This window comes from Cucurbita pepo, chromosome 7 (assembly GCF_057944985.1).
Source record: "Cucurbita pepo subsp. pepo isolate OVF chromosome 7, ASM5794498v1, whole genome shotgun sequence".
Taxonomy (NCBI): domain Eukaryota; kingdom Viridiplantae; phylum Streptophyta; class Magnoliopsida; order Cucurbitales; family Cucurbitaceae; genus Cucurbita; species Cucurbita pepo.
This window is the reverse complement of record NC_141804.1, coordinates 1,950,827-1,978,649: the sequence shown is the minus strand read 5'-3', so window position 1 is coordinate 1,978,649 and position 27,823 is coordinate 1,950,827. Positions and strand designations below refer to the sequence as shown.

The 27,823-nt window shown below is 36.6% G+C and overlaps 2 protein-coding genes and 1 pseudogene across 5 annotated transcripts; 1 reads left to right on the top strand and 2 right to left on the bottom strand.

Moving 5' to 3' along the window:
- Positions 1–2,631: 2,631 nt before the first annotated feature.
- LOC111798642 (sister chromatid cohesion protein PDS5 homolog C) lies at positions 2,632–16,039 on the bottom strand. 3 transcript variants are annotated; one of them, XM_087125397.1, is made up of 14 exons: positions 15,711–16,039; positions 14,208–14,461; positions 13,928–14,109; positions 10,732–10,858; positions 10,431–10,628; positions 9,906–9,944; positions 8,824–9,711; positions 8,612–8,722; positions 7,739–7,812; positions 4,959–5,010; positions 4,703–4,789; positions 4,578–4,621; positions 3,828–3,902; positions 2,632–3,755 (listed from the first exon to the last, which is right to left on the bottom strand). In XM_087125397.1, the coding sequence occupies exons 2-14, from the start codon at positions 14,361–14,363 to the stop codon at positions 3,176–3,178; spliced, it is 2,613 nt and encodes an 870-aa protein (XP_086981523.1). In that variant the 5' UTR covers positions 14,364–14,461; positions 15,711–16,039; the 3' UTR covers positions 2,632–3,175. The 3 variants fall into 3 exon arrangements, with proteins under 3 accessions (XP_086981523.1, XP_023537684.2, XP_023537685.2); XM_023681916.2 differs by having other exon boundaries at positions 14,208–14,411; XM_023681917.2 differs by lacking the exons at positions 14,208–14,461; positions 15,711–16,039 and adding an exon at positions 11,523–11,555 and having other exon boundaries at positions 13,928–14,022.
- Positions 16,040–18,555: 2,516 nt separating this feature from the next.
- LOC111798641 (U-box domain-containing protein 45) lies at positions 18,556–21,454 on the bottom strand. Of its 2 annotated transcripts, XM_023681914.2 has the most exons (3): positions 20,748–21,454; positions 19,367–20,303; positions 18,556–18,847 (listed from the first exon to the last, which is right to left on the bottom strand). In XM_023681914.2, exons 1-2 carry the CDS (start codon positions 21,320–21,322, stop codon positions 19,376–19,378), a joined length of 1,503 nt encoding a protein of 500 aa, XP_023537682.2. In that variant the 5' UTR covers positions 21,323–21,454; the 3' UTR covers positions 18,556–18,847; positions 19,367–19,375. The 2 variants fall into 2 exon arrangements, with proteins under 2 accessions (XP_023537682.2, XP_023537681.2); XM_023681913.2 differs by lacking the exon at positions 18,556–18,847 and having other exon boundaries at positions 18,944–20,303.
- Positions 21,455–26,119: 4,665 nt separating this feature from the next.
- Positions 26,120–27,614, top strand: LOC111798873 (putative CCR4-associated factor 1 homolog 7 pseudogene; annotated as a pseudogene).
- Positions 27,615–27,823: the final 209 nt, after the last annotated feature.

Here is a 27,823-nt window from a genome sequence, read left to right as displayed (position 1 = left end):
CAGTCCCAACAGAGTGCCTTCTACTTTCCTCAACTATATCAGAATCATTTTCAACGAGTCCATGAGAAGTTATCTATTTTTTTTTTCATCGGGTCTGGATAGAGACCAAAGGTCTTGAACGACCGATTAGGCAAAACAACTCAAAAGATACAGAAGTATCGTTAATTTCTTCATGCTCGTTCCAAGTTCGAAGTACCGCATATAATAATAGCAATTCAACCCAACCCAGTTTGAACGGGTTGATTTACGTTACATCATGAACTTTATTCGAGTTGTTTAGATCACCAATCCAATCATCTTGAAATTTTGTGTTCGTTTAAAATTTTGTCCAGTCCAACACGATCGAGTATACATCTATACCAACAAATTAAATAATAATAATAATAAAAAATAATAATTTAGGATTTATGGAAAAAAAAAAGAGATTTTATGGGAAGGTGAGACCACGCTATAAAAGGTCCCTTTTTAGTTATTTATTTATTTATTTATTTATTTATTTATTTATTTATTTATTGGTATTAAATAAAAAATGCTATTTTTTTTTTTTTTTTTTTTTTTTTGTAGGGAAAAGCTCTAAGCTTAGGGTTTCAATGGCTGTGGACCACTCTCTCTATCACTTGTAGCCATCCATTGCTCTGTAATTGCAACCACCTTTCTTCAAATGAGCCATGGTTTAGAATAAAGATGTCGATTTGGTTCGGCCTACTTGCTTGAAATGGGATGAAATTCATTTAAGTCGAGGAGATTAGAGGAGGGAGCAAGCGGAGATTTATCTTCATTAGCGAAACGTAGAAAAAAAACGAGGATTATATTCCCGTTCTCAACCCCCTCCGCCCCGTTAAATCCTCATTCCGTTCACTTTATATTGAAATTAGGTTCAAACGCTCTATTATATTTTCGCTTGTAAAATATTATTGAATTTATAAAGATGTTTTAGTCTTGAAAAATTGAAATAAATATTTGAATTCCATAGTGAATCTCGGTTTCAATCATCACAAAAATAAATAGAAAATTTTGCACAAACGAGGATTGAAATAGGAGGCAGAGACAATGATAAGAACCGTATCCTTGTTTTTGGCTCGCTCTGTGGCCATCTCTAATTTAGAAGCTTTTACGGGTTTAGATCGCTCTGTGGCCATCTCTAATTTAGAAGCTTTTACGGGTTTAGATCGCTTTGTGGCCATCTCTAATTTAGAAGCTTTTACGGGTTTAGATCGCTCTGTGGCCATCTCTAAACCTGTAAAAGGATGTAAGGCTATACTTAATAATATATGGGTCATTGTTCATTAAATCACACATAAATGTTGTTTTTATCTAAATAAGTTTGCATCATTATAAATATTAAATGAACCATTATAAATGTGATAGAACTATTTCAAAGTACACTCTTTTTAATAAAATAATAATAATAAATACACGTTCGTGTATTTAATTAGCGTGTAATTATTAAACCTAACTCATCATAACTTGATCAAATTGATAGATAACTTATAGATTAATCGGTTCAGTCTATTTCCCGATCAAGCAAATGGTGTCATATCCATATGAAAACGAGAGATCATATGATCCAATTGCACAGTAGTTACGTGATAACATAAGTTAGGCACATTCACCTTTAAATAAAGTTCATATATTTGTCATAAAGTTTACCCAACGAGAATTATATATTAAATCTTATAAATTCTATAAATCCTTTTAAATTTACGGTAAAATGTAATAATATACGATAAAATTTAGTGTGGACCACAAGTCAGACGTTGCCAACTCCAAGTTGTTGCGACAACGACGACTCCTAGCGGTTGATATGGTTACTCTTGTGCTATCTGGTTCCTAAACAATCACAACCACCACATTCGAAAAATAAAATTATTGATAAAAATCTTGCCTCTAATTAAATTATTTTTTCGTCTACCCGTATAGATACATACATATATATACATACGTGTATATACACACACACATATATATATATATATATATAGAGAGAGAGAGAGAGAGAGAGAGGAAAGAACATTTCACGAGGAGGAGGTTTTAATTTGAGTGAAACAAAACAAGCACAGAATTCAGAGCAGCTGTGCTGCAGAAACATAAACAGCTGAAGAAGGCCACAAGAAGACGACGGAAGTGGGGACTGATACACAATAATAATGCCACAAACGGTAAAACAAACAAATTCAACCCCTTGAATTCAGTGAAGTACCCCACTTTCCAAAAACTGCAAATTCAACAATTCACTGCCAAGAATTCACTACCAAGAGGACTTATCCGAAATCAAATCGGATCAGCTCGCCTTCTTATTATCCAACCGTCAGTCGAATCAGGCGAGAGATGATCCCAAATAACGAGAGATATGTAAACAAACAGGTCCATACATAAGAATCCATAGGTAAACATAGTATCTATTTAAATACGCTCAGATGACCCCTTCTCATAATTAGAATGTAACCCACCCTAAACGGGTTCTCATTCGACAACCCTTTCGATATGATAGGCCCAATCATATTCCTCCTATCCCTTATGTTTAGGAGCGGGATCCAAAAAAGAACGAACAGTCCTGTGGGAAGAAGCCTATAATAATAATCCATAATCCATAAACAAAGAAAAAAGTAGTGCAAAGTTTGATGGGGGATATACACACCTAAACTTACGAGTCAAATGACTCCATAAGATTAAGCTTTCCAAAACCATTAATCAGAATATAGCAGCAGATGTTGGGTTAACAACAATTACTCTGAAAAATCACCGAGGGAGTTAAAAAAAGAAGGCCTAAAAAGGGCCTTTGTTCTCAATCTGTGGCCTTTCTCCTCTTCTCTAATAAGCCAAGCCAATCTTTTGTGTTCAGAGAAAGCCTAGTAGTAGTACACATTATCTAACACTTCAACATCCTCTCTCTTCTACTATTACCTTTACCTTTTACCTTACCTCCCTCCCACAGATGACATGAATTGAGGCAAACAACTACAGAGGCAACTAGCTAGCATACTCCTATAATCGCGCCTAACCTAACCTAACGACTAAGAATATATGACAGACAATCTGGAAAATATGCCAATGAGATAACAAGATCCAGAGCAAGCTTCCCAAAGAACTCATTCTAGAATTTGCAAATATGTAGTGCTGAACCAAGGCAAGAATAGACAACTCCGAGCTTTTCTGGAATAGGTGGTGTGGTGATTTAACCTTTTGGCTCTCTTCTTCGTTTCTTCCCTGACTTGGATTCACTGCCTTGATCGTTGGATGAATTTAGCGACTTCCCCTTTGAGTTCTCTGTTGCTTTTCCAGAAGCGGGCGAGTTCTTCAAATCCCCGCTTTCTTTTGATTTTGAAGATGTGAACTTGACCTTGCTGGAGAGATTAGAGTTATTTGATTTGTCGCCTGTTTTGGGTGATTTTCCCTTTGAAATTGCAGGAGTTTTGGGAGTTTCTTGTTTGGACTTCCCTGTCTTCAATACATCTTGCTTGGACTTCGCAGAAGCCGCTGCAGCAGGTGTGGACGTCTCGTCATCCTTCAATTTACCAGTCTTGTGTGATTCAGCATCGTCATTCCTCGACTTGCCAGCAATTTTCGGACCTGCGCTACCAGCCTTGCTACCAGTTTTAGGAGTGGTTTGATCTTTGGATTTGCTAGCTGTAGAACCCGGAGGTCTTCCAACCCGAGGAGTATTCTCTTTCGACTTGCCCTCAACTTTGCTGCCACTACTCCGATCAGTTTTTGTAGTTGCACCCTTGGATTTGCTTGAGGAAGTTACTCCACCCCTAGAATTGAGTCTAACAATTAAAAATCAAGAACCATTATTGAGAGAGCGAACAGTTGTGAAATGAACTAACTTTTTGGGCGAACCGTCCATCTTTCCTCGTGTCGCAGACTTATTGGCGTTTATTTTTGCCTTTTTCTTTTGAGGTCTGTAACAACAATCAAAAGAATCCACATAAACCAATAACAAATGCCAACAACCAACAATATCATGATCATATATTGACAAAATTCAGTAAAAACAGTAGCACAAGTACGAGCATCATAGCTTCTCTGAAGATAGAAAGAATCAAGTGCTGAATTGATTATAAAGATATTTCCACGATATAAATCTAAACCATCAGAGATTAAGAACTTATCTAAGTTAATATCAGATGAAAGAAACTAGTCAACACTGAAAGCCATACAGGCTAAAAGGGAATGCCTCTCACAACTAGTATGCTTACAACCTTTCCAACTAAAACAGTTTGGCATGGCGCTCGTGAAAGGGGAAACTTGATTTAAAGATGCTAAGGTCCTAGAGAACCTATTACACGTTTTCGACAGAGCTCGTGACTACTTATGAGATAAGCAAATACCAAGTACCCGAAACTAGTATGCTGGTCAATGTAAAAGATGGCCATTTGCACACATGCATTGATGTTATCTTTATACGTAAGTTCATTTCAACAAAGGAAAACCACAAATATACCATATGTGGGGATTAATATTGAAACCTAAATGAGCGGGTTACGATTATCTTCGCAGCTCCCTTTTTCGTTCATAAAATGTAAATTCAGAATGTTAAACTGAAATGAGCAATATTGAAAGTTAGCTGTACGTACGTCTCGGCTGCAGATTCTGATCTCACTAAATCTTCTGTTTGCTCCTGTTATCATATGATAAAGAAAAACATTAAGGCTAGAGGATCTTAGACGACAAGCAAAATACAATTTACACAGCAACCTACCTGTTCAGATTCAGAGTCACCATCAATAAATTCCCATCTCTCCTTTTTAAGATTTAGTATTTCTTGGTCTCCATCCATGTACAAAACCTGCACAGAATGAACCTCGTAAAATATCATAAACCAATGAATATATATAGGTATGTGTATATATATATATATACATAGAAGTATATGTATATGTAACACATACATATGCACTAAAATGCATACATGCCATAGTAACAAAGAACATCAGATTCCATAAATGATATCTTACCTTGTGCTTCCTTTTTTCAGGATCAAAAGAATCAATAACACCTTCATAAAACCTGAAGCCGATGGAATATGACACACAACAAATAACCAGAAATTAAACATTATAATTGTTTTATCATGGACAAATGAAGATATTAACAGAACCAACTTTCATCGAGATAAAAATGAAAAAATACAAAGTCAACAAGCCAGCAAAACATAAATGGCGTTAAAAAACAGTCCTCAAAGCACCCAAACTAAGCTGAGAAAGGGACCAATCCAACGGGCCAAACCATGCAAACAATTACAAGAATCCTTGAACACAGACACCTGAAGCGATGCATTAAACCTAGCTAAGAACCAAACCTCTTCCCAGGACCTCCCCGTTCCTATCATTCCTCTCCACTACATACACCAAATACCTGCATACCAAACTTGAACTGAAAGAGACATACCCAATAAAGAAACAGCAGAAGATACTGATTTCACCCTCAAAGAAGATACACAGTAAATCCTAGGGAACTCTGGCCCACCCAAATATAGGCATTTGAGCCATCCACAACCCAACACTACACATGTTTAGAGAAGGAAGGAAAACCTAAAGCAATTGCAAACCAAGGATTTCTAGATGTGCCTTTGAACCACCCACAGCCTCTATAACGGCCCAGACCCCTACTGCTAGCAGATATTATTCTCTTTGGGCTTTCCCTTTCATGCTTTAAAACGCGTCTGCTAGGGAAAGGTTTCCACACCCTTATAAAGGGTGTTTCGTTCTCCTCCCCAACCAATGTAGGATATCACAATCCACCCCCTTCAGGGCCCAGCGTCATCGCTAGCACTCATTCTTTTCTCCAATCAATGTGGGACCCCCACCAAATCCACCCCCCTTCGGGGCCCAACGTCCTTACTGGCACACCGCCTCGTATCTACCCCCCTTCGAGGAACAGCCTCCTCGCTGGCACATCACCCAGTGCCTGGCTTTGATACCAACTATAACGCCCCTAATTTTCTTAACTTAATTAGTGACGTCACCCATACATGCATAAATCTTTAAGCGGAAATTCATCATAAATAGCTTTGGAAACAACACCAGTCTTACATAAAGGTTCAAAATCCGAACTAAACATAACTCCGAAATGAAAACATTCAATAACTGAATCCTAAAAAATTTAGATAAAATAAATATTCAACGATCTAACTTAAAACCCAAATAAAAACATAAACTACTAGCTAAGTCATCTCATTAACTTCCATGGTAAGCTCAGATCCATCGTCAGCCGTACATTGGTGCCTTGCCTTTTATGAAAAATAGGGCTGACGGTGCCTTTCCATTTTTTAGGTAAGGCAAGGCACTAATGTACGACTGACGGTGGAGCTAAGGTTACCATGGAAGTTAATGAGATGGCATAGCTAGTAGTTTATGTTTTTATCTGGGTTTTTAAGTTAGATCGTTGAATATTTATTTTATCTAACTTTTCAGGATTCAATAATTGAATGTTTTCTTTTCGGAGTTATGTTTGGTTCGGATTTTGAACCTTCATGTAAGAAGGGTGTTGTTTCCAAAGCTATTTATGATGAATTTCCGCTTAAAGATTTATGCATGTATGGGTGAAGTCACTAATTAGGTTAAGAAAATTAGGGGCGTTACAGTTGGTTTCAGAGCCAGGCACTAGGTGATGTGTCAGCGAGGAGGTTGTTCCTCAAAGGAGGGTAGACATGAGGCGGTGTGCCAGTAAGGACGCTGGGCCACGAAGGGGGGTGGATTTGGTGGGGTCCCACATTGATTGGAGAAAAGAACGAGTGCCAGCAAGGACGTTGGGCCCTGAAGGGGGGTGGATTGTGATATTTCACATTGGTTAGGGAAGAGAACGAAACACCCTTTATAAGGGTGTGGAAACCTTTCCCTAGCAGACGCGTTTTAAAGCTTTAAGGGGAAGTCCAAAAGGGAAAGCCCAAAGAGGACAATATTTGCTAGCGGTGGGCCTGGGCCGTAACAGAGGTTGTGGGTCAAAAGGCACATCTAAAAATCCTTTTGCTTTAGGGGCATTACAGCCTCCCTCCTTTCGAGAAATCCAATAAGGAAACAGACCTAGGGTTGTGGCTTACAGGAAGCTCAAGGTCAGAATAAGGAAGAGAACCCACCTCACAATCAACTAGATAAGCCCAAGAGTTCAACTTAGACGACTCACAATTAATGCCCAGGACCACACTCACCTTTTAATCTTAAGACCCAAAATAAGCTCAGAGATGTAAAGAATGTAAATTAAGGTTAACCAACAAATCCTCCATTCCATAACAAAAGAAAACGGTACCATCAGCGAACTAGAGATGTGACAGGTGAAAATGGCACTTGAAAATTTTCCCTTCCCACTTGAACCCTGAACCCCTCTTTCCACACCAGCGGCAACTAATCTACTAAGAATATCTACCACTAGGAACAAGAGAAAGGAAGAAGGAGATCTGCTTTCCTAAGTCCTCTAGAAGCCTCTACCTTACCTATCAGTTTGTTGTTGATAAGGAATGAATATTTCCTAATCCAAAGACAACTCCAAGTCAAAAATCTCTGCCTAAGGACCTCATCCAACAAATTTCAATCCACATACTCGGAAGTTTTTTCAAATCCAATTTTAAATCTAAGTTCTAACCTTGAATATGACACCAATTAAATGAGGTACCAATGCGCAAAAATATTAGAAAAGTATACTTCTGCATATAGCACATGCATTTTACAATTTGTTTATAATACGATATCAACCATACATCAAAGATACCTAAAATAAATCAGAGACCATTGGTACTTACATCCGATCTTTTGGCCACCACACTTTTATCTTTGAACCAACCAAAGTTTCATCAAAATCCTTGGTCTCAGACTCCTGAAAGTAACAGTAAGTAAAGATGAGATTTAAGCTTTCAACAACAAAGAAAAGTGCAATGGGCCAATCAAGGATATGTTGCTTTAAGGTCGTATACAAAAATGAGGCAGTAATATTGAAGCCAGGAATAGTCCTTTTTTCTTAACAAGAAACAAAAATTTTCCATTCATAGAATAAAAGAAGAGGGGGAGAGAGAGAGAGAGAGAACAAAAAGAAAAAACATCCCACAAAAACTCTTAAAAACTGAGAAGAAAAAACCCAAAGAGGAAGCCGGAGAAACAAACTCAAAACAAACAAGCCCAACGAGAAACTTGCTTGTCGGAAGTTCAAATATCCATTACTTCTTTGCTTTTATAGATTTTTGGTTATTTGTTTGTGTATCATTTAAGTTTCATATGCTCGCAACAAAAATTTTGGACAAATCAGATGATATGTCTATAAGAAGCAAGCAAGCATTTTGATATCCATATCCTCAAAAAAAAAATGTTTGACAAATGAACAAACAAACACAGTAGAAACCAACGAACTATTAACCTGACATCTAATCAGGAAAAGACAAAGGAATCGGTAATTTTTTAATGAAATTAACATACACACGTTGAATTATATGACACTAACTATGATGCATTGATGGCAATAAAATAAAGAGCGACTTTTACTTGAGGGGAGAGAACAATATCCATGTGCACACCTAAATACAATCATCGCAACATTACTGTGTTAAATTTTTTCTCCAAGCAGTGAAAAGTTTTCATCCATAATGACATGGAACTAATAAACACTATACGGTAGAACATACTTTTTCTTTGCTAGGAGTTCGTTTCCTCTTGGAGGCTGGTGTTGTGCTCTTGTTCAAGATCTTCTCATCTTTGGTAGTTTTTGAGGTTGGTTTCAGCACAGGTGTTGTTTCCTAGAAGAATAACCACAATTCAACCAAACAATTATTAACGCATCAGTTGGGATAAGATTTTATCACGAAGCCAAACAAAGAACTAACACCGCTCTAACCACCTTTTTATCATCATCGCCTGACAACTTTTTCAAGGTTTTTCCGGAAATAGTTTTCCCAGATCCCTTCTTTCTCTTAGCCTCCGATTGTTTTAAAGATCCACCACCACTCTTACTGGCTCCATCTCCCTTCCTAGCAGACTGCTTCAAAGACTTAGCCTCAGAATCACTGGTAGTGTCACTTTCCCTTTCTGCTGCATCTTCATCTGCAGTCTTAGAATCATCAGAAACCCCAGCAGCAGCCTTATCTTCAGCAAGCTTTGCTCCCGAGTCATTTATTTCGTCAGATGATTTTTTTGAAACTTGTGCAGTCAAAGCCACCTCTTTAGCTGAGTTGACTTTCTTCTTTGCCTGAGCAGCCTTCTTTCCCTGTCCAGACTTATTATTACACTCATCAGGAACGCTTCCACTAAGTGAAGGTGTAGTAACATTGGCAGATTCAATCTCCATAGCCTTGGGTGAAGATGGCTTGGCATCAGCCTCAATTTCTGAAGGCAAATTTTCAGCAGACCGGTTCCCACGAGGAGAACCAGGATGTTCACTATGGCTTTCATGTTCTGGCTGACTCTGAGATCCCTTCTGGGCATCAACATGAGGAACTTCTGCAGGTTTTGGATTAGGTTTTCTACCTCTTTTCTTAGGGATCTTTTCAGGTCTTTCCTTCACATTACTAGCTTTCTCAGAGCCCAACTTAGCAGGTTCAGAACTTTTGGGTGATTTCACCTCTTTGCACTCATGACCACCATGTTCTTCTTTCTTGTTCTCCAAATTAGGGACGGAACCATCTTCACCCCCCTGTGCAACTCCATTGCTCTTAACAGAGTCACGATGTTTCTCGATGGCTGTATCAACTCTCTCAGGTGTGGCCACTTCTGTGAGTTTGTCTTCAACCTGATAGATATCATATCATTTAACTCAGTATCAATTAAACAAAGGTAACCTAACTACTTTCTACATATCAACCAAATATGTTATATTTTGCATACATTACTTACATAAGAATATATGGAGCTTCCTGTTCTAATAAGGGAAGAAATACTTCTAAAACAAAATCAGGAAAGAATACAGCATTAAGAATCATTTACCTCTTCCCCAGACGTTCCAACTGACTTGCTCTCCGGAACCTGCAAAAAGTTACAACAGAAAACAAAACGCAAAAACCATTACAAAAAATTCACTTTGGTCAATGTTAAGTACCTTGTATGCTGACCAATTGGGAGTAAAATGTTATTTCAACACACAGAATCTCATGTTATAAAACCCAAATCTCTGTAGTACGGAAACTCATGGTAAATTTCAATATCAGAATCACATATCACATAAATCTTAAACGTGGGAATCAAACATTGTATTCATGGAAGATTTACAGGAAATAAACATTGACACAGATTCTAGTCACTCATCTGCCTGCCAATAAACAGAGAGATAAGGCCTATGGAGCTTCATTTTTAAGATACCAAGAGATAGCCGATATAAAATCCCGTTTGTACAACACTCAACATTAGGGGGTGGGAAAATGGGATGGACATTTAGCAAGACTTGATGGAACCCCGCCTTAAGAAAGAATAAGTTGTCAAGACTACTAAACTGAACATTATTTAAGAACATACCGTGTTGTCATCAGCATCACGAAGATTACTTGGCTCCAGAGAGCCAGAAAGATCTTTGCATATGGAAGCAACCACATCACTATAATCATCAAAAGAAATTCCCAAGGTTTTTACAGCTTGAACCAAATAAGGTTTGAGCTTAGTAGAACAGTTATCAAGAACTCTCTCCCCTAACTTCCGAGCAATGGGTAGAATTTCCTGAAAATAGTATTATAAGATTAAAGAGAATCAAAATGTGAAAATAATAATACTTAAGAAAAACGAAGGAAAAGGGAACAAATAACAACTCAAAGCATATTACCTCATTGTCCTTCTTCACGCTATCTAAGATAGGAGAGAGGAGCTCTACAGATATATCTTCACTTTCTTCTAAAACAAGGCTCATAATTGTCTCCATTGACGAAAATACATTCTCTGGGTGATCATCTCTGGATGAAGAATACTATTAATAAACTTAACAACATATGGACACAAAAATTCCTAACATTAGAACTTCCAACACAAAAAAATAAAACCTGCTATGTTCTCACAATCGGAACAAGAACAAAAAGGAAAAACAACAAATGTTCAACTTAGGCCCCATTTGATAACCATTTGGGTTTTTATTTTTGGATTTTGAAAATTGATTTTCTCATTGATTCTCTACCATGAGTTTCAACATTTTTAAGAGAACATTCAAATTTTAGTCAAATTCCAGAACCAAAAACAAACTTTTTGAAAACTATTTTTTTAACTTCCGGATTTTATTTGATATATGTAAAAAGTAGATAACATAACAAGGAAACCTAAAAATGGAAGTAGTATTTGTAGGCTTAATTTTCAACAACCAAAAATAAAAAACCAAATGATTATCAAACAGGGGGGAAAAGAAAAGCAAACTATTAGAAGTAAAATGCTAGACCTAAATAGAATAGATGGAAGGCCAAAAATATCACAGACAAAACCCAAATGAAATAGTATTTGAACACAATATAAATAAGATCAAATCAAAGAACAAGTTACAAAGAGATTCTTTGGTGGTCTGTTTAGTTAGACATTAAAGCCAAGCATTGTTAAGTGTCAGAAATTTGCTTTTGTAAATCTTTTACTTACCATTATTAATATCAAATCACATCAACTTTTACTCTGCAAACACCAGGGAAGAGTTACTTGTTACTGCAGTCATCTTAACTTCAAATTATCAGCAACTTACTAAAATAATTGGCACAGCAAGCAATATGCCAAGGTATCAGCAAAAGTTATCAACTTATGCTTAACCTTCTATAAGATTTACGTTCATTATGCCAGCAGCTCAATGCCAATAACAACTATAGGCAAAATATTACAAAATAATATTCATACAACCCATTCAACAATTACATGAATGTATTTTAATCCAGCCAAGCATCTAGAGTAAAGAACAACCGAAGGAGCTCCATTCCATTCAAAAGTGTTGAAAATAGGACCTTCCCCTTATTTATAGAAGTTGCCTTCCGACCAACCCAAATAAACCGAAAAGCAGACTAACAAAGCAATAAATAACCAACTAAAACTAATAAACTGAAAGTATGAAACTTATTACAATGCTATCCTAATAACCCACCATATAAATTACCTCCCACTTCAGGAAATTGTTCTTGAGCTTAAGATGTGACAAGAGGAGATAGGAATCAAGGAACTCAGAAAGCTAAATTTTCACTTATTCCTCTGAGTTAAAAATACCCTGTTGTTGTAAGTTCACCACGTATATGAGGTTGTAGGATTTTCCCATGGAGCAACCAATCCATAAATTAGAGTTTTTAAGTTTGTGGGACATTGAAAAAATAAAAACCTCGGTTTGAAAGCCAATACGCTTATCAGAAGAACCATAGAACATCCTTCTTTCCTCAAGTAAACTTTGTTCACAAACTCACTCAACATTGAATCGTCATGATTGAAAAATCACAGCTAAATAAAACTCATGGGGAACTCTCCATAAACAGCGATTACTTATGGTCATCTTCACCAACATATTCATCAAATGCAAGAATGAATTCCTCCTCTGACCAGATCTGAGAGGTTTCTTGTGAATTAAACAATATATGCAGTAAATTGCAGTCCAGCAAATGATGCACAGAAAATAACCTTTTTTCTTCATATTCCTTCACAGTATCATCTTCCATTAAATTAAGTATCATCTTCCATTAAATTATCTTTAAAATCTGATAATTATGAGGGCTTCATTCAATCATGGGTTTGTGTCTGCCAGAGTTTGCAGGAAAATTGGTTTCTTAACATAGACTTGCCAACCCACATGTATCTGAATCAAATGAGCGGCCATGGTTTTCTGCAATTGATCTTGCCCCAAATTCTTAATAATCAAGTTTTTTGTGAAGCTTGAAACTCTTCTCTGTTCTATTTTATTGGGCCTCACGCATTTAAGATCCACAATCAATTTCTTGATTCACATACTGAGAAACAATTCTATAATCTTCTTCTTTTTTCTTTTTTTTTTTAAGTAAGAAACCAAATTTTCAGTTGAATAGAAGGGCATGCCAAAAACAAGCCTGAACAAAAGGAGCACAAAACAAAGTGCAAGAATGAATTTCTCCTCTGACCAAATCTGGGAGTTTTCTTGTGAATTAGGCACTATATGCAGTAAATTGCAGCTCCAGCAGATGATGCACAGAAAATAAACAACTTGTCTTCCCATTACTTCACAGTATCATCTTCGATTAAATTATCTTTAAAATCAGTTAATTATGAGGGCTTCATACAATCATGGGTTTGTGTCTGCCAGATTTAGCAGCAAAATTGGTTTCTTAACATACACTTGCAAACCCACATGTATTTGAATCAAATGAGTGACCATGGCTTTCTGCAATTGATCTTGCCTCAAATTCTTAGTGATCAAGTTTTTTGTGAAGCTTGAAAGTCTTCTATGTGCTATTTTATTGGGCCTCACGCAATTAAGATCCACAATCAATTTATTGATTCACATACTGAGAAACAAGTCTACAATCTTCTTCTTCTTCTCTCTTTTTAGGGTAAGAAACCAAATTTTCAGTTATGAAAGAACAGAAAGGCATGCCAAAAACAAGCCTGGACAAAAGGAGAACAAAACAAATTGCAAAAAGGGCCTCCAATCGGAAAAAAAAGGACTGAGATCATAATTACAAAATGGTTTGGCAACCAAGGCCCAATGAGAAGCCTTGAACCTAGCCACCTCTCGCACCTCCTCACCCAATGTCTCAACCTATCTAAAAATCCAATGGTTCAATTCCAACCAAATACTCCACAAACTTGCAGAAGCGAAGCTAGCTTGCCAGGAGACTATTTTTCTGTTTTTTATTCATGTTCTCTGGTAAAAGTCAACTACTTATTAAGTGCAGAGTCTAGTGGTATTTAATGGAGGAACAAATTCTATTTGTTCAAGAAATAACTTAACTTGTTGGAAATCGAATATCTATCACAATTGTGCTCATTATAAGTGAAAATTTAAAAGGAAAATGATTTAAAAAATAAAATCAGTATGATACCTTACTGTCTTAAGGAAATGTTGGAACATCTCAATGATCAAACCATCACATTCCAAATCCAGCATGACCACACACGATCTGACCTTTGCTACGGTTTCAAGTATGGATGCCCTCTTTGCATATGATCGACTAGACTTGTCAGAGAGATTTTCAAAGGATGATACTATAAGATGAAATACCTCCTGAACAGAAGCAAAAAACAACTCTTTAGAAATAAATTTGATAAGTAGGAAATTGACATTGTATCCACTTAAAGACCAAATTTCTAAATTCTAATTACCTTCATTTGCTCATCATTGTAAGGGGCATCAGGTGCAGTGATCCTAGTTATTTCGCTAATGCATGCAGCAACTGCAACTTTAACATCAATATCCGAATGCCTTAGAAGCTGATCAGAAACCAGTGCTTTCAGTGATGGAGCGAGTGCACTTTGCATTGATTTTGAAGGGGATTGTTCAACCCTTGCCAGAAAACTCTCAATTTTCTGCAATCACGCAGGTTATTGTGAAGGGAAAAAACACATGCAAGCGCTACCTATCATGACCACAAAAATTAAAATCAACATAGACAAAGCTTTTAAATACCAAGGACCAAGAAGGCCTATTTAGCAGCTAATGTTTCATGATATTTTCTCTCACCAGCAGCAAGGATAGAGAAGCGGGAGAGTGATAAATTAGCAGAAGAAAAAGAAATACGGTGGAAAAATCCCTCATCCCTCATCAGTCATAAGAAGATTTAAAAGTCACAGCTTCTACTCTTAAGAGATTCTGAACAGCCTGACTGGCTTTAAAAGCATGAACCCTCATTAAGTTAGGACCCCTTATCCAAATTCCTGGAAGCCTTGAAAAAGATATATAATCCTGATAAATTCCCTCCTTAACAGTTCTCGAACATTTCCCTTACCTCCCAAACCACCAAAACTGATGCTCTTAACTACTGCCAGCTGCCAGCTCAATGAGAAATTAGAAAATGTCCCCCTACCCAATAGTATTCCAGTAAACTTTAATAGAAGTGCTTCAACTTACCTTCTAGTAATGCTTCAAATCAAAAGCCTCAGATGTATAAAAAAAAATAATAATAATAATAATAAAATAAAAAAATAAAAAAAATAATAAGATTTATATCTGAGAACCAATTCAACCAATTTCATTTGTGCGAACAAAGAGACTTTAGGTTAGAACAATCTCATGAAAGGTGTGGCTTCCAATTTAACCTGTCTCGAATGGAAAATAGTAACAATAATCACTACACGATTAGCAAGAAATGAAGAAACCATGACTGGGAATACTATCCTAAATGAGCTTTGAGCAACATGTAAGCCCTCTTCCACAAACTAGCACCACATGAGCAACACAACGAATTTCAATTACAATTTCCTTACTTACTTTACATCACTGCCCCCACCCACCAAAAAAAAAAAAAAAAAAAAAAAAAAAAAACACTGCAAAGCTCAAATTCGAAGACCAGCTGCACAACTGATTCATTTCTACAATTTCATTCAAAGTGGCGTTTATAACGAGAGAAGCCATTATCGTAAGCGCGCCCCTCGAACGTGGTAAAAAGTCAGGAACTTGCAATACATTTAAATATACAAAAAACGACTGAGCACGATAAATTGTAAAGGGAAAATCAATCGAGCGTCAAATATCACCGTAAAGGGTAGAACGAAAGAAAATTCGAAGACAGCATTCACCCAGGTCGAAAAAAACAAATTGATTGAAGAAAATTCCGAAATTAATAAACAAAATAACCGGGCAAAAGAAGAGAAAGGGGAAGGGCTTACATCGAGAAGCGGTAGAAGTTGTTCAACGGAAGTAGGAGGGTCAACAATCTTATTGCCAGCTTCCAAAAGTTGTTCTTCGACATCCTTGTCGGAAGACGCCATGTTTGCTCGGTTTGTAGGTAAAGCTCCCAGATCCTTGGAAACGCGGAAGGGTTCAGTTCAATTGAAGTCCATGGAAGTAAAGGAACCCACCGAATCGAATGGAAATGGGGCCAAATCACATAGAAAAGCGAGGGAAACTTGAAAGAGAAGAACGGGGAGAGAAGAGGAGCTAGGGTTTTCTTTCTCAGATACACACACAGAGAGGGAAAAATATCAGAGTTTCGAAATATTTTCTTTACATTTTTTATTTATTTATTATTTTAAATTTAAAAAAAAAAAAAAAAAAAAAAAAAAAAAAAAAAAAAAAAAAAAGCCTTCTCTTCTCCACTATAGACGCTTCACGCTCTCTGACTTAATTTAATATTAGTATTTAAATTTTGAATTCCCAAATTAAAATAAATAAATATATATTTAATTTAAATCTTATTATTTAAATGTCGATAATTGTAGTCATTTAAAATTAACTATTTACTAAATTAAAAAAAAAAAAATTAAATAATGACAGTTTTCTGTAGCTCTCATTTATTGCAATAAAAAGAGGCCTAGTTTAATCTGATCTTTTAATTTAATTAATTTTAAGGTATATTAAAATTGATGAATTTTATTTTATAATTTCCGCAAGGGAAGAGGATAAAATTTAAAAAATAATAATAAGAAGAAGAAGAAAAAAATAATTTTTATTATTATATAATAATAAAAATGTTTGAGAATAAAATAAATGGGTGGCCAATAATTATTCAACTGTTTGACCTTTTATATTTTGTTTGTATTAATAGAAAATAAATTGCATTAACCATGTATTAATATGATTGACATTTATTACTAAAGAAAAAGTAAACCTAAGTTGTATCTAATATTTTGTCTCGCTGATAAATTTTAAGGAAGCGTGTTTGGTTTTTTTTGTGGTTGGTTATTTTTTTAAATATTTAAAAAAAATTGTCAAATGTTTAAGAAGTCGAAGCAAAATGAACACGATAAACAAGTAAGGCTTCCCATAAATTTTCATGGAAGACCGATTAAGAGTGTACACGAGTTGAGTTTAATAGTTAACGGTAATAAAGTTATTTCAGTAATATACATAATTATTAAATGGCAAATTTATCTAATTTTAATATTAAAATAAAAAAGCTGGCGGGAACGAGATAATATTTGTTGTATTTTATAAATTAAAATGTATAGGTTTTTTAAAATAATCCAAATATTGACATTTATTTCACTTTACACGGCATAAATATTATATTTATTAATTTATTTTACACTTAGTTCCGAGAAACTAGGAGCAGGCTCTCCTCAAATTACTTGCATACCCTTCAAAGTGGTAAGGGTGATGCATCTACGAAGCAAACTTTAATAAATAAATAAATAAAATTTGTATTTTTTATTATAAATATTTTCAAATCTATGTTGGACCGAAAAGTATGAAATTTTGGAATGAGAGTAATCGTGAATATAAGATAGCTAAAAAATGCTTAATTCTAAAGTTAAGCGTGTTTTGTTTGGAGAAACTCTATATCGAGCGACCTCCGACAAAAATTTTTAACACGTGTGTGATTGAAAACAAAACATGTTGAAAAGACTTGCTTTTGTCGTACATAAATGCTATAGATCACTGTTGTCGGGCTGATCTTGAACATCCTAAAATCACGTTCAAACAAAATCTTTTCGTTCTACAAAGTGTTTTGTAACGACCCAGATCCACCACTAGCCGATATTGTCCTCTTGTCCTCTTTGGACTTTCCCTTTTGGGCTCCCCTCAAAGCTTTAAAGGGGAAGGTTTCACACCCTTATAAATAGTGATTTGTTCTCTTCCTCAACCAATGTGGGACATCACAATCCACCCCTCTTCCTCCAATCGATGTGGGATCGCCCCCAAACCCACCCCCTTTGGGGGCCCAGCGTCCTTACTGGTCCACCGCCTCGTGTCTACCCTCCTTCGGGGAATAGCGAGAAGGCTGGCACATCGTCCGGTGTCTAGCTCTGATACCATTTGTAACGACCCAAATTCACCGCTAGCAGATATTATCCTCTTTTGGCTTTCCCTTTCAGGCTTCCCCTCAAGGCTTTAAAACGCGTCTACTAGGGGAAGGTTTACACACCCTTATAAATGGGACATCACATCTTTGTACCGTGTTTAACAATTCCAACGGTACGTTGGAAAATTATTCACATTGGTTGGTGAGGCATCAAAATCAGAAAGAAAAACTTTGTTGTTCTTGGATGCCAAATATGAGGAGAAATGACAGAAAAGCAATGCAGGTGCTTAAAAAGGAGCCCTTTGGTTCTCCAATGATACAGCTACAATAATACCTCCATTAATCTTGGAGGATTAGCCATTTCTAAATTATATTTTTGATGGAAAGGGGATATGAATCTAACTCATCTCGATAGATTTCATTTATCCCTAGTCGACACGTTTTAAAATCGTGAGACTGGCGATGATACGTAACCGGCTAAAGCGGACAATATTTGTTAGTAGTAGGCTTGGGCGGTTACAAATGGTATCAAAGCTAACTACGAGACGGTGCAGTGCACCGGCCGAAGTAGTGCTAGACTCTCTCTATAATAGACACGTTTTAAAATCGTAAGGCTAAAGACAATATGTAATCGACCAAAACGGACAATATCGGCTAACGTTGGGCTTGGACTATTACACTACATCTAATGGTCATTAAGTGACAGACACGTTATGGTGGGCTCGTTGAATGGTTTTTTCCAACCTCAATAGGCTTGACTATTGAAAAACTGCTGGTCAAGGTTCCGAAACCGTTCCGGGTAGAAAATGAGATGGGGGCGTCGAGGTCGACATAATTTAAAGTTATCTACAGACCATAAGATGAAACATATACAAGGGCATTGCAAAAGACAAGACAGAACTGCAACTCTAATTAAATAACTAAACTACTCAACATAGCCTAATAGCACACAATGAATTCACTGAATTCTATATTTAAGAACAGTACCTCGTGCTCAAGACATGCCTTGGTCATTATTATGCCTCTGCTAAAAACAGCTCAGCAAGTTCTCCCGCTCCAGATCTGTGCACGGTTAGCAGAAACAGGATAAGAAATGATATCAATTAAAGAACAGGACCAATAGGATCATGTTGGGGCAGACAATTCACAGGAGGGTGGTTTAAATATTAATGGCGCAGCTCCATTTCTCAGATTTCTATCAAATTTCTAGCAAATCATACTATGAAAAGTTTGAAACTGTTCATGATATTATAAGGCATGTGAAAGTGACCGACACTTCTTCTTCCAACAGGTCAGCAAAATAAAAGCATGTTTTAAAGGGGCCACTGAGTGTAGGCTGAATTGTACTGGTGGGTCGAAATGACCCACTGGTGTGTACGAGTGCAGTGTCCTGACCGTTTGTTATCCCTGCCAAAACAGCCACAGCATCGGACAACCAACTACTCCACCGCCAGGGAAGATGATATCAAACTTCAAAGCATTTGACATGGGTTTGGTTGAATTTGGAAGCAGAGGAGGGTTAAAGAACAAGAGACTTAAAGACTTCTGTATGAACACTATGAACACTAGCTTTAGATCTACCATGATATGTCAAAACGGTAGGCTTTTGGAAGTTGAACTTGCTGTGAGCGATTTAAAATGCTCTGAAGGAACAAAATCATGAGGCAAATTGGCCCTCTTCACAATTTTCCTCATGTTGTATTGCAGACTCTGTTGGACTAATTGCTTCACAGCTTTTTTCTCCACGCTCATGGCTTCCTCAGATTCTTCCATACAGATTTGGGCGTCTAAATTATGATTTGAAGAAGATGAAGTCCCAATAATGGGAGCAGACACAGCTGCACCATGATTCCCACCAAAACTTTCAGAGATTTGCTTCCCTTTATCATATCTCAAGAACTCCAAGATTCTGGATGCCCTCTTTTGAGCCAATGCGCTACCCAAGAGCGTTAATTCAAGGGAAGCAAATACAAGGCCTGCTTCTATCATTGTCTGTCGTTCACCATATAGCTTGTGTGCCATCACCATTAGAACGTAGGACGCCTTTTCTTGGCAGCCAGGTGAATCTGTCCAGTTTAAAACATCAACTAGTATTGGGAATGCGTCTGGAACAATGCTTATTGCTCTTCTACCTTCTGGGGTTGATACCACGTTGCTTAAAATTGAAAGGATCCTTTCACTTACTTCCATGTCTCCCAAGCTGTTGAGAAGAAATGGGATTAAATCTGTTTCTAACATGATTGAGACATTTGATGCTGCAATTGACAGATTGAAAAGCGCCCTGAGAACATCCTGCCGTGCCTGATTGCTAATGTTATGGTCCTTGTTTTGTAGAGATTTGACCAAGAACGGAATCGCACCAGACGACCCGATTACGAGCTTGTTCGAGTCCAGGGCGCTCAAGCCGAGGAAGTTAGCAATTATTGCCTCGGTAACCGATGAGTTTGAAGCACTCTCTGGTTTAATGAGCTTCAACATTTTGTGAATGGCTCCCACTTTCACAATAGCTGCCTTGTTCCTGCAATGTTCATCACTAACTCGATTCAGAAACTAAGGTTAAACATATTGATTGTGATTTATAACAGGAAGAGAGAATCAAGAAGGTGCAAGGCAATGTTAATCACTAACTCGATTCAGAAACTAAGCTTAAACATATTGATTGTAATTTATAACAGGAAGAAAGAATCGAGAAGGTGCAAGGGTATTTTGCCCGTTTCTGATTTTGGAACAATCAGAGAAGAAAAATTTGCAGAGCAGTACCAAATAGATTGTCTGTATGATTTGCCATTTTGATTTTGGAACGAAAGCGAAAAGCGGAAGAAATCTCGTCCAGAAATTACAAATCAGAGAAGACATTGACAAAAACAGGAGGAAAAGAGAGATATATGGAATGAGTAAATCAACGAAGACATGCATGCAGGAAACAGAGAAATCAAAACCTAAAGATAAAAGAAGAACTCACGGATTGTTTCCGATTCCAAGGTTTAGCAACGCGTAAAGCGCAGCGATCTGAGATTGTTCATCTTCCAAATCAAGCATCACAACAAGAGGCGGAATGGCACCGAGAAGCGCAAGCGTTCCTCGTATAACCAAATCCTCCTTCGCCATAAGCCTCACATTACTCGCCGCTGCTTTTCGCTTCACCAAATCCACAACCTGCAAATCCTTCACCGTGCGTTTCAACTCCTCCAAGGCTTCCTCCTTCTTCCTCGTCTCCACTTCACTCTCCATCTCCACCGACTCCACTAAATTCAAAAGATCCGCAAGCTTCTCCGATCTTCCATTAACCACTTTCCGATTCCTCCGCTGCTTCTCCTCTTTCAAATCCCCAGTCCTCGACTCATCGTCCATGCTCTGATCCTTGTACCGGTGGCGGTACCGAGAACTCCCACCGCAACTAACAGTATCGTAGATTCTCCGGCGAAATGCAGCTCCAGAAAACGCCGTACCTAGTCGGAAATAACGAGTAGCTGCATTGGCGCCGGCGATACCCTCGACTGCGACTGAACCGACGCTGTTAGACTGACACTTGGCCATCACCCTGTAACGAATCGTAACAGCTCACTACATTGCAAAGCAAAAAACCAGAAGCTGAAGGCGACGGCGGTGGAGGAACAATCCAAAACAAGGGTTTCTTCAGTTCCGAGAATCCGCTTTGGGTGGTTCAGAAGGGTGGTCTTGTTGCTGTTCTTCTTCTTCTTCGTCCTTGGAAATCCCGCACTCACTCAACTGAACGAAAACAGAGTAATGATTTTCCTCTCTTTCCATTTTTAGTTTATTTATATAATAAGACTGAGATATATATTTATTATTATTATTATTTTGGTTTGTTGGTACCCTGAAATAAAACGAAATTAAAAGAAAAAAATAATTATTTAATTAGTTTTGCAACGTGTCCTTCTTTCCGTTTACCTCTAAAAAAAACCTCTATATATATATATATATATATTATTTTCTTTTGGGTTTGATGTATTATTTGGTATTAATATTTAGGTTTTAAATATTTTGAGTTTATTTATTTTCTTGTGCTTAATTCACTTTTCTAATTACGATGAATGCGATAACTATGAATTTAATGTCAGTAAACGTTACTTCCACCGACTCCCAAAGTTGAGCACGAGCCCATTTTTAGTCGAGTTTCGTAAACTGTTCACTGGTTGATTTGATCGAACCCAAGCCGCATGAGAGCCCAGCTCGAAAGGACGAAAAGGACAAATAGATAAAGCAATATAGTCTATTCGAAAAGCGCATCTTGCACCACATGTCAAATATGTGAGATCTCACGTCAGTTTGAGATGGAACCAAAACATTCCTTGTAGAGGAGTGGAGACCACACACGTGTTCTAAAAACCTTAAGAGAAAGTCCCAAGTGTGTGAAAATCTGAACAAATAAGACAATATCTACCGGTAGTGAGTTTAGGATGTTACAAGTCATTTGAAAAAAAAACTCAAAAAATGGCAATATATATTGACAGTAGGTTCGAGCTGACTAATTACAATATATGCTGGTAGTAGGTTCCAGCGGACCAATCTCAGCTATACGCACTCAAAAAGGATATGGGTTAGAAGGATCTTAGCTCAATAATAGTTTATTTATTTTCATATTTAATATTTTGTTATATTAAAAAAAAAAAAGACTAATAATAATTACATTCACAAAATATTAATTAATATTAAATTATTAACTATTATTATTAAAGAAAAATAAAAAATCGCCGGCGAGTATTATTATCATCGTCGTTTCCGTCCACCTCAATCAGCTCCGTGAAACCAGCCAATGGGAGGTGGTCCCACGGGACCCATTTTATATTCCGTGGGACCGGCTTGGGTTACGTGGACGTACCTGATTGGAGGATACAGAATTTCGTAGAGGTGCGGAGTAGAGAATAGACTAGGGTTGGCTGTCAAAAGTAATTTTTTTTTTTTTTTAATTATTTTTGGAAGACATCGAAAACGTGGATGGGACACCCCAATAACGAAGTTCTCACACTCATTATATAAATATATTTTAAATAATATTGTAATAATATATTTTTTAATATATTTATTTATTGAGGAGTTGAAACTAATCCACAATATTTATTATTAACTTTTATTAGTTCCATCATTTATTTTTTTATTACGAATATGCGTTGACATTATAAAAATATAATTTTAAAAATTCTCGAACGGGTTGAAAATGTCAGTCTTAACCTACCGTTAACAGATATTATTTGTTTTAGTTCGTTACGTATCATCGTCAGCCTTATAGCTTTAAAATGTACCTACTATGAAGAGAGTAGCCCTACTCCGACCAGTGTTTGCACCGTTCTGTGAATGACTCTAACATCATTTGTAACGGTCCAGACCCATTAGTAGCAAATATCGTATGCTTTGCCCCATTACGTATCGTCGTCAGCCTTATAGCTTTAAAATGCGCCTACTATGAAGAGAGTAGCCCTACTCCGACCAGTGTTTGCACCGTTCGGTGAATGACTCTAACATCATTTGTAACAGTCCATACCCATTAGTAGCAAATATTGTCTGCTTTGCCCTATTGCGTATCGTCGTTAGCCTTATAACTTTAAAATGCGCCTACTATGAAGAGAGTAGCCCTACTCCGACCAGTGTTTGCACCGTTCGGTGAATGACTCTAACATCATTTGTAACGGTCTAGACTCATTAGTAGCAAATATCGTATGCTTTGCTCCATTACGTATCGTCGTCAGCCTCGTGGTTTTAAAGTGTAACTGTTAAGGAGAGCTTTTTACACTCTTATAAAGAATACTTTGTTTTCCTCTCCAACTAATGAGAGACTAACACAATAAAAATAGACCATATCTATTAGCAGTGGGCTTGGAGTGTTCAGTGAAATTATTACAAATGTTATGGACTTTCATGGAGAAAAAAGAAATAATATTGGCACGTGAATAAGTTGTTTTAATATTCGCACGTGTGTGTTAAAATACACTAAAAAATAAAGGAAAATATGTCATCAAGCCATTTTGGAACGACATGTCGGCATATGCCGTTGTTGTCTTGCATGTAAAATTTGCAAGCTACTTACCTTTTTCTTCATCATAAGAAAACGACATTGCCACGTCAACAAATAGTGGAATTTCATTGGCTCTACTCTCAGCAACCGAAATTGACTTGGGCCTTAAAAGGAAAAACTAAAGATTTTGAAAAAATATAAATTAAATTTGTAATAAATAAAAAATACCCAATTTAAAAAATAATTAAAATTTCATAAAATGCACGCCTTCAAAATTAATTTATTTTTCGAAATTAAAATATATTCGCATTTATCTAATAATAATAATAATCGATCTGCATCTATATAACCAACCATTTTTTTAATCTGCTTTGAGTGTCTGTCTGTTGTCACTAACCAACTATATACTGGATATTGATGTGAGTTGTCTGTTGTCACTCGTCGTGTAAAACGATAATGGGTACGTAATCGGGTTGGACACTTCACACTTGGACTTGTACCCATGAACATTGTATTGCAACTGCCTACTGCGTTTGGCAGTAGGCCGCTAGCCAAGGAAGAACCGAAGAAGAACAAGCAGGTTGGGTCAGGTTGACTCGTCCTTCACACATAGAACCCATACCCAACCTAAACCAAATCAAGTCCTAATAAACCAAGTCAACCCAACCCAACCCAACCCAATTCTTACACTTCGAGTTTGGTCGGTTCAGATCCTCAAGCTCTCGAGTTCAATGTACACTCCTAATTGCTAGACCTTACGTTTTAGTCGTTTCAACTTCTCGATCGATTGTCGTTAATTCCATTCATATTGTTATATTATGAATACTTTTAGTATGTTGATCACGATTAATTATTGTATTAGCTTAGATTCATCTAATTTATGTGCAACAGGTCAAATGTCCGGTTCAAACTATTCCACTATAATATAATATATATATATATATATATATATAAATATAAAAGTAAGTCGAAAGCGAGTGAACTTTTGTAGCTATCGTACGTTATTAATATTTTTTTAACCTATGATAATGAATATTATTTGAGTCACTCCAACCGAGCATGCCAATATTAATCGAAATTAAATACATGAAGTTAGTTGATTGGGACTATGTTTATTGTTGACCCATTGATTCTTACATTACAATGACATATATTGACCCGAAAAATTAATATCAAATTAAAATAAAACTTCCATCGAAGAGAAGCAAATGAAAGGCTTTCATAAAAATTCTCGTAGAATCGAGAAATGAATAGAGAAATTATAGTTATTTTATTAAATATTTATTTATTTGTATATGACGTGTCATTTTCACGAAAAATAAAAAAAATAAAAATTAATTGGCACATGACGTGTCAACTTTTAGAGAAAAAGAAAAAGAAAAAAATAGAAATAGAAATGATCACATGTGTTCTTTAGTGCAAATTGACTTCAATAATACAGGCTTTAGATATAACGTGAATACGACTCATTTAAAGTCTTTATACTATGAACTTACTTTTTAATTATTTGTTTAATTATAATTAGTCGATTACATTTTTTATTTAATTTTTTAAAAAGTTAGAAAAATTATTAAAATATTGGGTAGAAAATTTGTACGTGAATATGTCTATTTTACCTACAGAAATTCACTCTGGACGAGAAAGAGATTCTCGTTTAGATGGGGGAATGAAAGAGGGAGCGGACAACATTTTTTACTAATAAATAGGGTCGGGAACGAGATTCTATCTCCGCCTCTGTTTAATATTCTATTTAATATAAATATATTAAAATTTAAATTTTTAGAAATTATGTTGGACAGATAATTATTGATTTATTATTATGATTTTTTTTTTTTTTTTTACAAATTTTTAAATGGAGATTAAAGAAACTTTAAAATAATTATTTTTTAAAAAAGAACCATAAACAGTAAAAAAATTACCGGCGACAAACCTGACCAGCAAAAATAAATGGAGAATTTTCTCGGGATAGAGAAGGAAAAACCAAGCTAGACATTAAGAACACGGTATTGTCTGACAGACCATTTGTTTATCAAAGCTACAAACCCGAGCAAGAAAAACCAAACTCTGAATTTAAATGTATCATCATTTACACGAGAATTTGTTAGAACAATAAATGAAACGGTCGAGAATAAATTAGGTAGCTTATTAATGACACTAATAAAAAAAAAAATAAATTAAATTATTTTTTGGGGTAAAATTGAAAATTAACCTCCAAAATTTGAGATGCGAGATTAGGAGGGAAAGACGCCAATATTGAATAATTGAATATTGAAATTTAAGGAAAGAAACGGCGTCGTACGTAAATACAGAATGGAACGGCGTCGTTTTGAAAAAGGTTAAACAAATGCTTCACACTTCCCCCTTCGTCTATCACCGTCATGGAGCAATGTTTTAGGGAAGGGTCTTAGCCGAGAGAGCTCTCAAACCCTGTGTCTGAGTGCTCCTCCACCGCCTTCTTCATCTCCTTCGTTGACCTGCACGCTTCCTCTCTTCATCTCTCCCAACCTCTAAATCTACTGCTTTCTTCTTCTAGATCCGCCATTAAACGCTTTCAATTCTCAATTTCAAGCTCAGATCTGCTTACCCACTTCATTTCTTTGCTTAAATCACTTCATTTCTAGGGTTCTTACTCGATTCTTTCTCTTCTACCTTTTTTCCGTTACCAATCTTCCAGATCTGTCAAGATTCCTTTACTCCGGCGCTGGTTTTCCTCCGCCACATCTTCCGTTTCTGAGATCTCGAGCTCTGTTCGCGATCTTTTTTCTCACTTAGGGCTTCTTCCGCTTTCTTTTCTTTCTTGGTCGAGTTGACCTTGGAGGAATGTCGATTTTACCCAAAGGCGATTCGATTCAAATCCGTGAGGTCTGGGACGCCAATTTAGAAGAGGAGTTTGCGCTTATCCGTGAAATTGTTGATGAGTTTAATTACATAGCCATGGATACTGAGTTCCCCGGCGTTGTGCTTCGACCGCTTGGTGCTTTCAAGAATATCAACGACTACAACTACCAAACTCTCAAGAGTAATGTTGATACTTTGAAGTTGATTCAATTGGGTCTTACGTTTTCTGATGAGAATGGAAATCTTCCAACTTGTGGAACGGATAAGTTTTGCATTTGGCAGTTCAATTTCCGTGAGTTCAATACTATTAATGATATTTTTGCTAGTGATTCCATTGAACTTCTGCGCCAGTGTGGTATTGATTTTCAGAAGAACAACGAAGAGGGTATCGATGTTAATCGATTTGGTGAGCTTCTAATGTCTTCCGGGGTTGTGTTGAACAATGATGTTATCTGGGTTACGTTCCACAGTGGGTATGATTTTGGTTACTTGCTGAAATTGCTGACTTGCCGAGCCTTACCCGAAACCCAGGCCGGGTTTTTTGAGCTCATCAAGATCTATTTTCCAGTGCTCTATGATATCAAGCATTTGATGAAGTTCTGCAACAGTCTCCATGGTGGGTTGAACAAACTTGCAGAATTACTAGAAGTGGAGAGGATTGGAGTTTGTCATCAAGCAGGATCAGATAGTCTGCTCACTGCTTGTACTTTTAGGAAGTTGAGGTGCACCTTTTTCAATGGTTCTACGCAGAAATACGCAGGTGTTTTATACGGTCTCGGTGTCGAAGATGAATAGCGTACTACTAGAACTAATTGAAGAGAATTACCAAGTATTTGTAGAAGTGTGAGTCTGTTAGTTACTTTTGTACAATTTGGCAAAAGCATTTGATGATTGTAACTATTTCCCGCTTTCCTGCTCTGTAATAGAAACCTTCGACTGTTTTTTGCAGCTTGTGGTTTCTTGTAAATTATGGCAGTTTAGTGTTTCAATAAAATCTTAATGACGTTTCTTTGTTGAGTCTTCACCTGTTTCCATTGTTGAATTGGACTGAAATCTGATAGGATCCATCAGGCTGTCATAATAGACACAATTTTGGTTTCTGGGTTTGATTGTTCTGTTCTTGATTGTCTTGTTGTAGAACATTTGCAGCCTGTTCATCCGTGTGTTTTGAGGTATCCCTGTAGCTAATGTTTCTGATTGCTGGTATTGTTGCAGAGTTTAGAGGT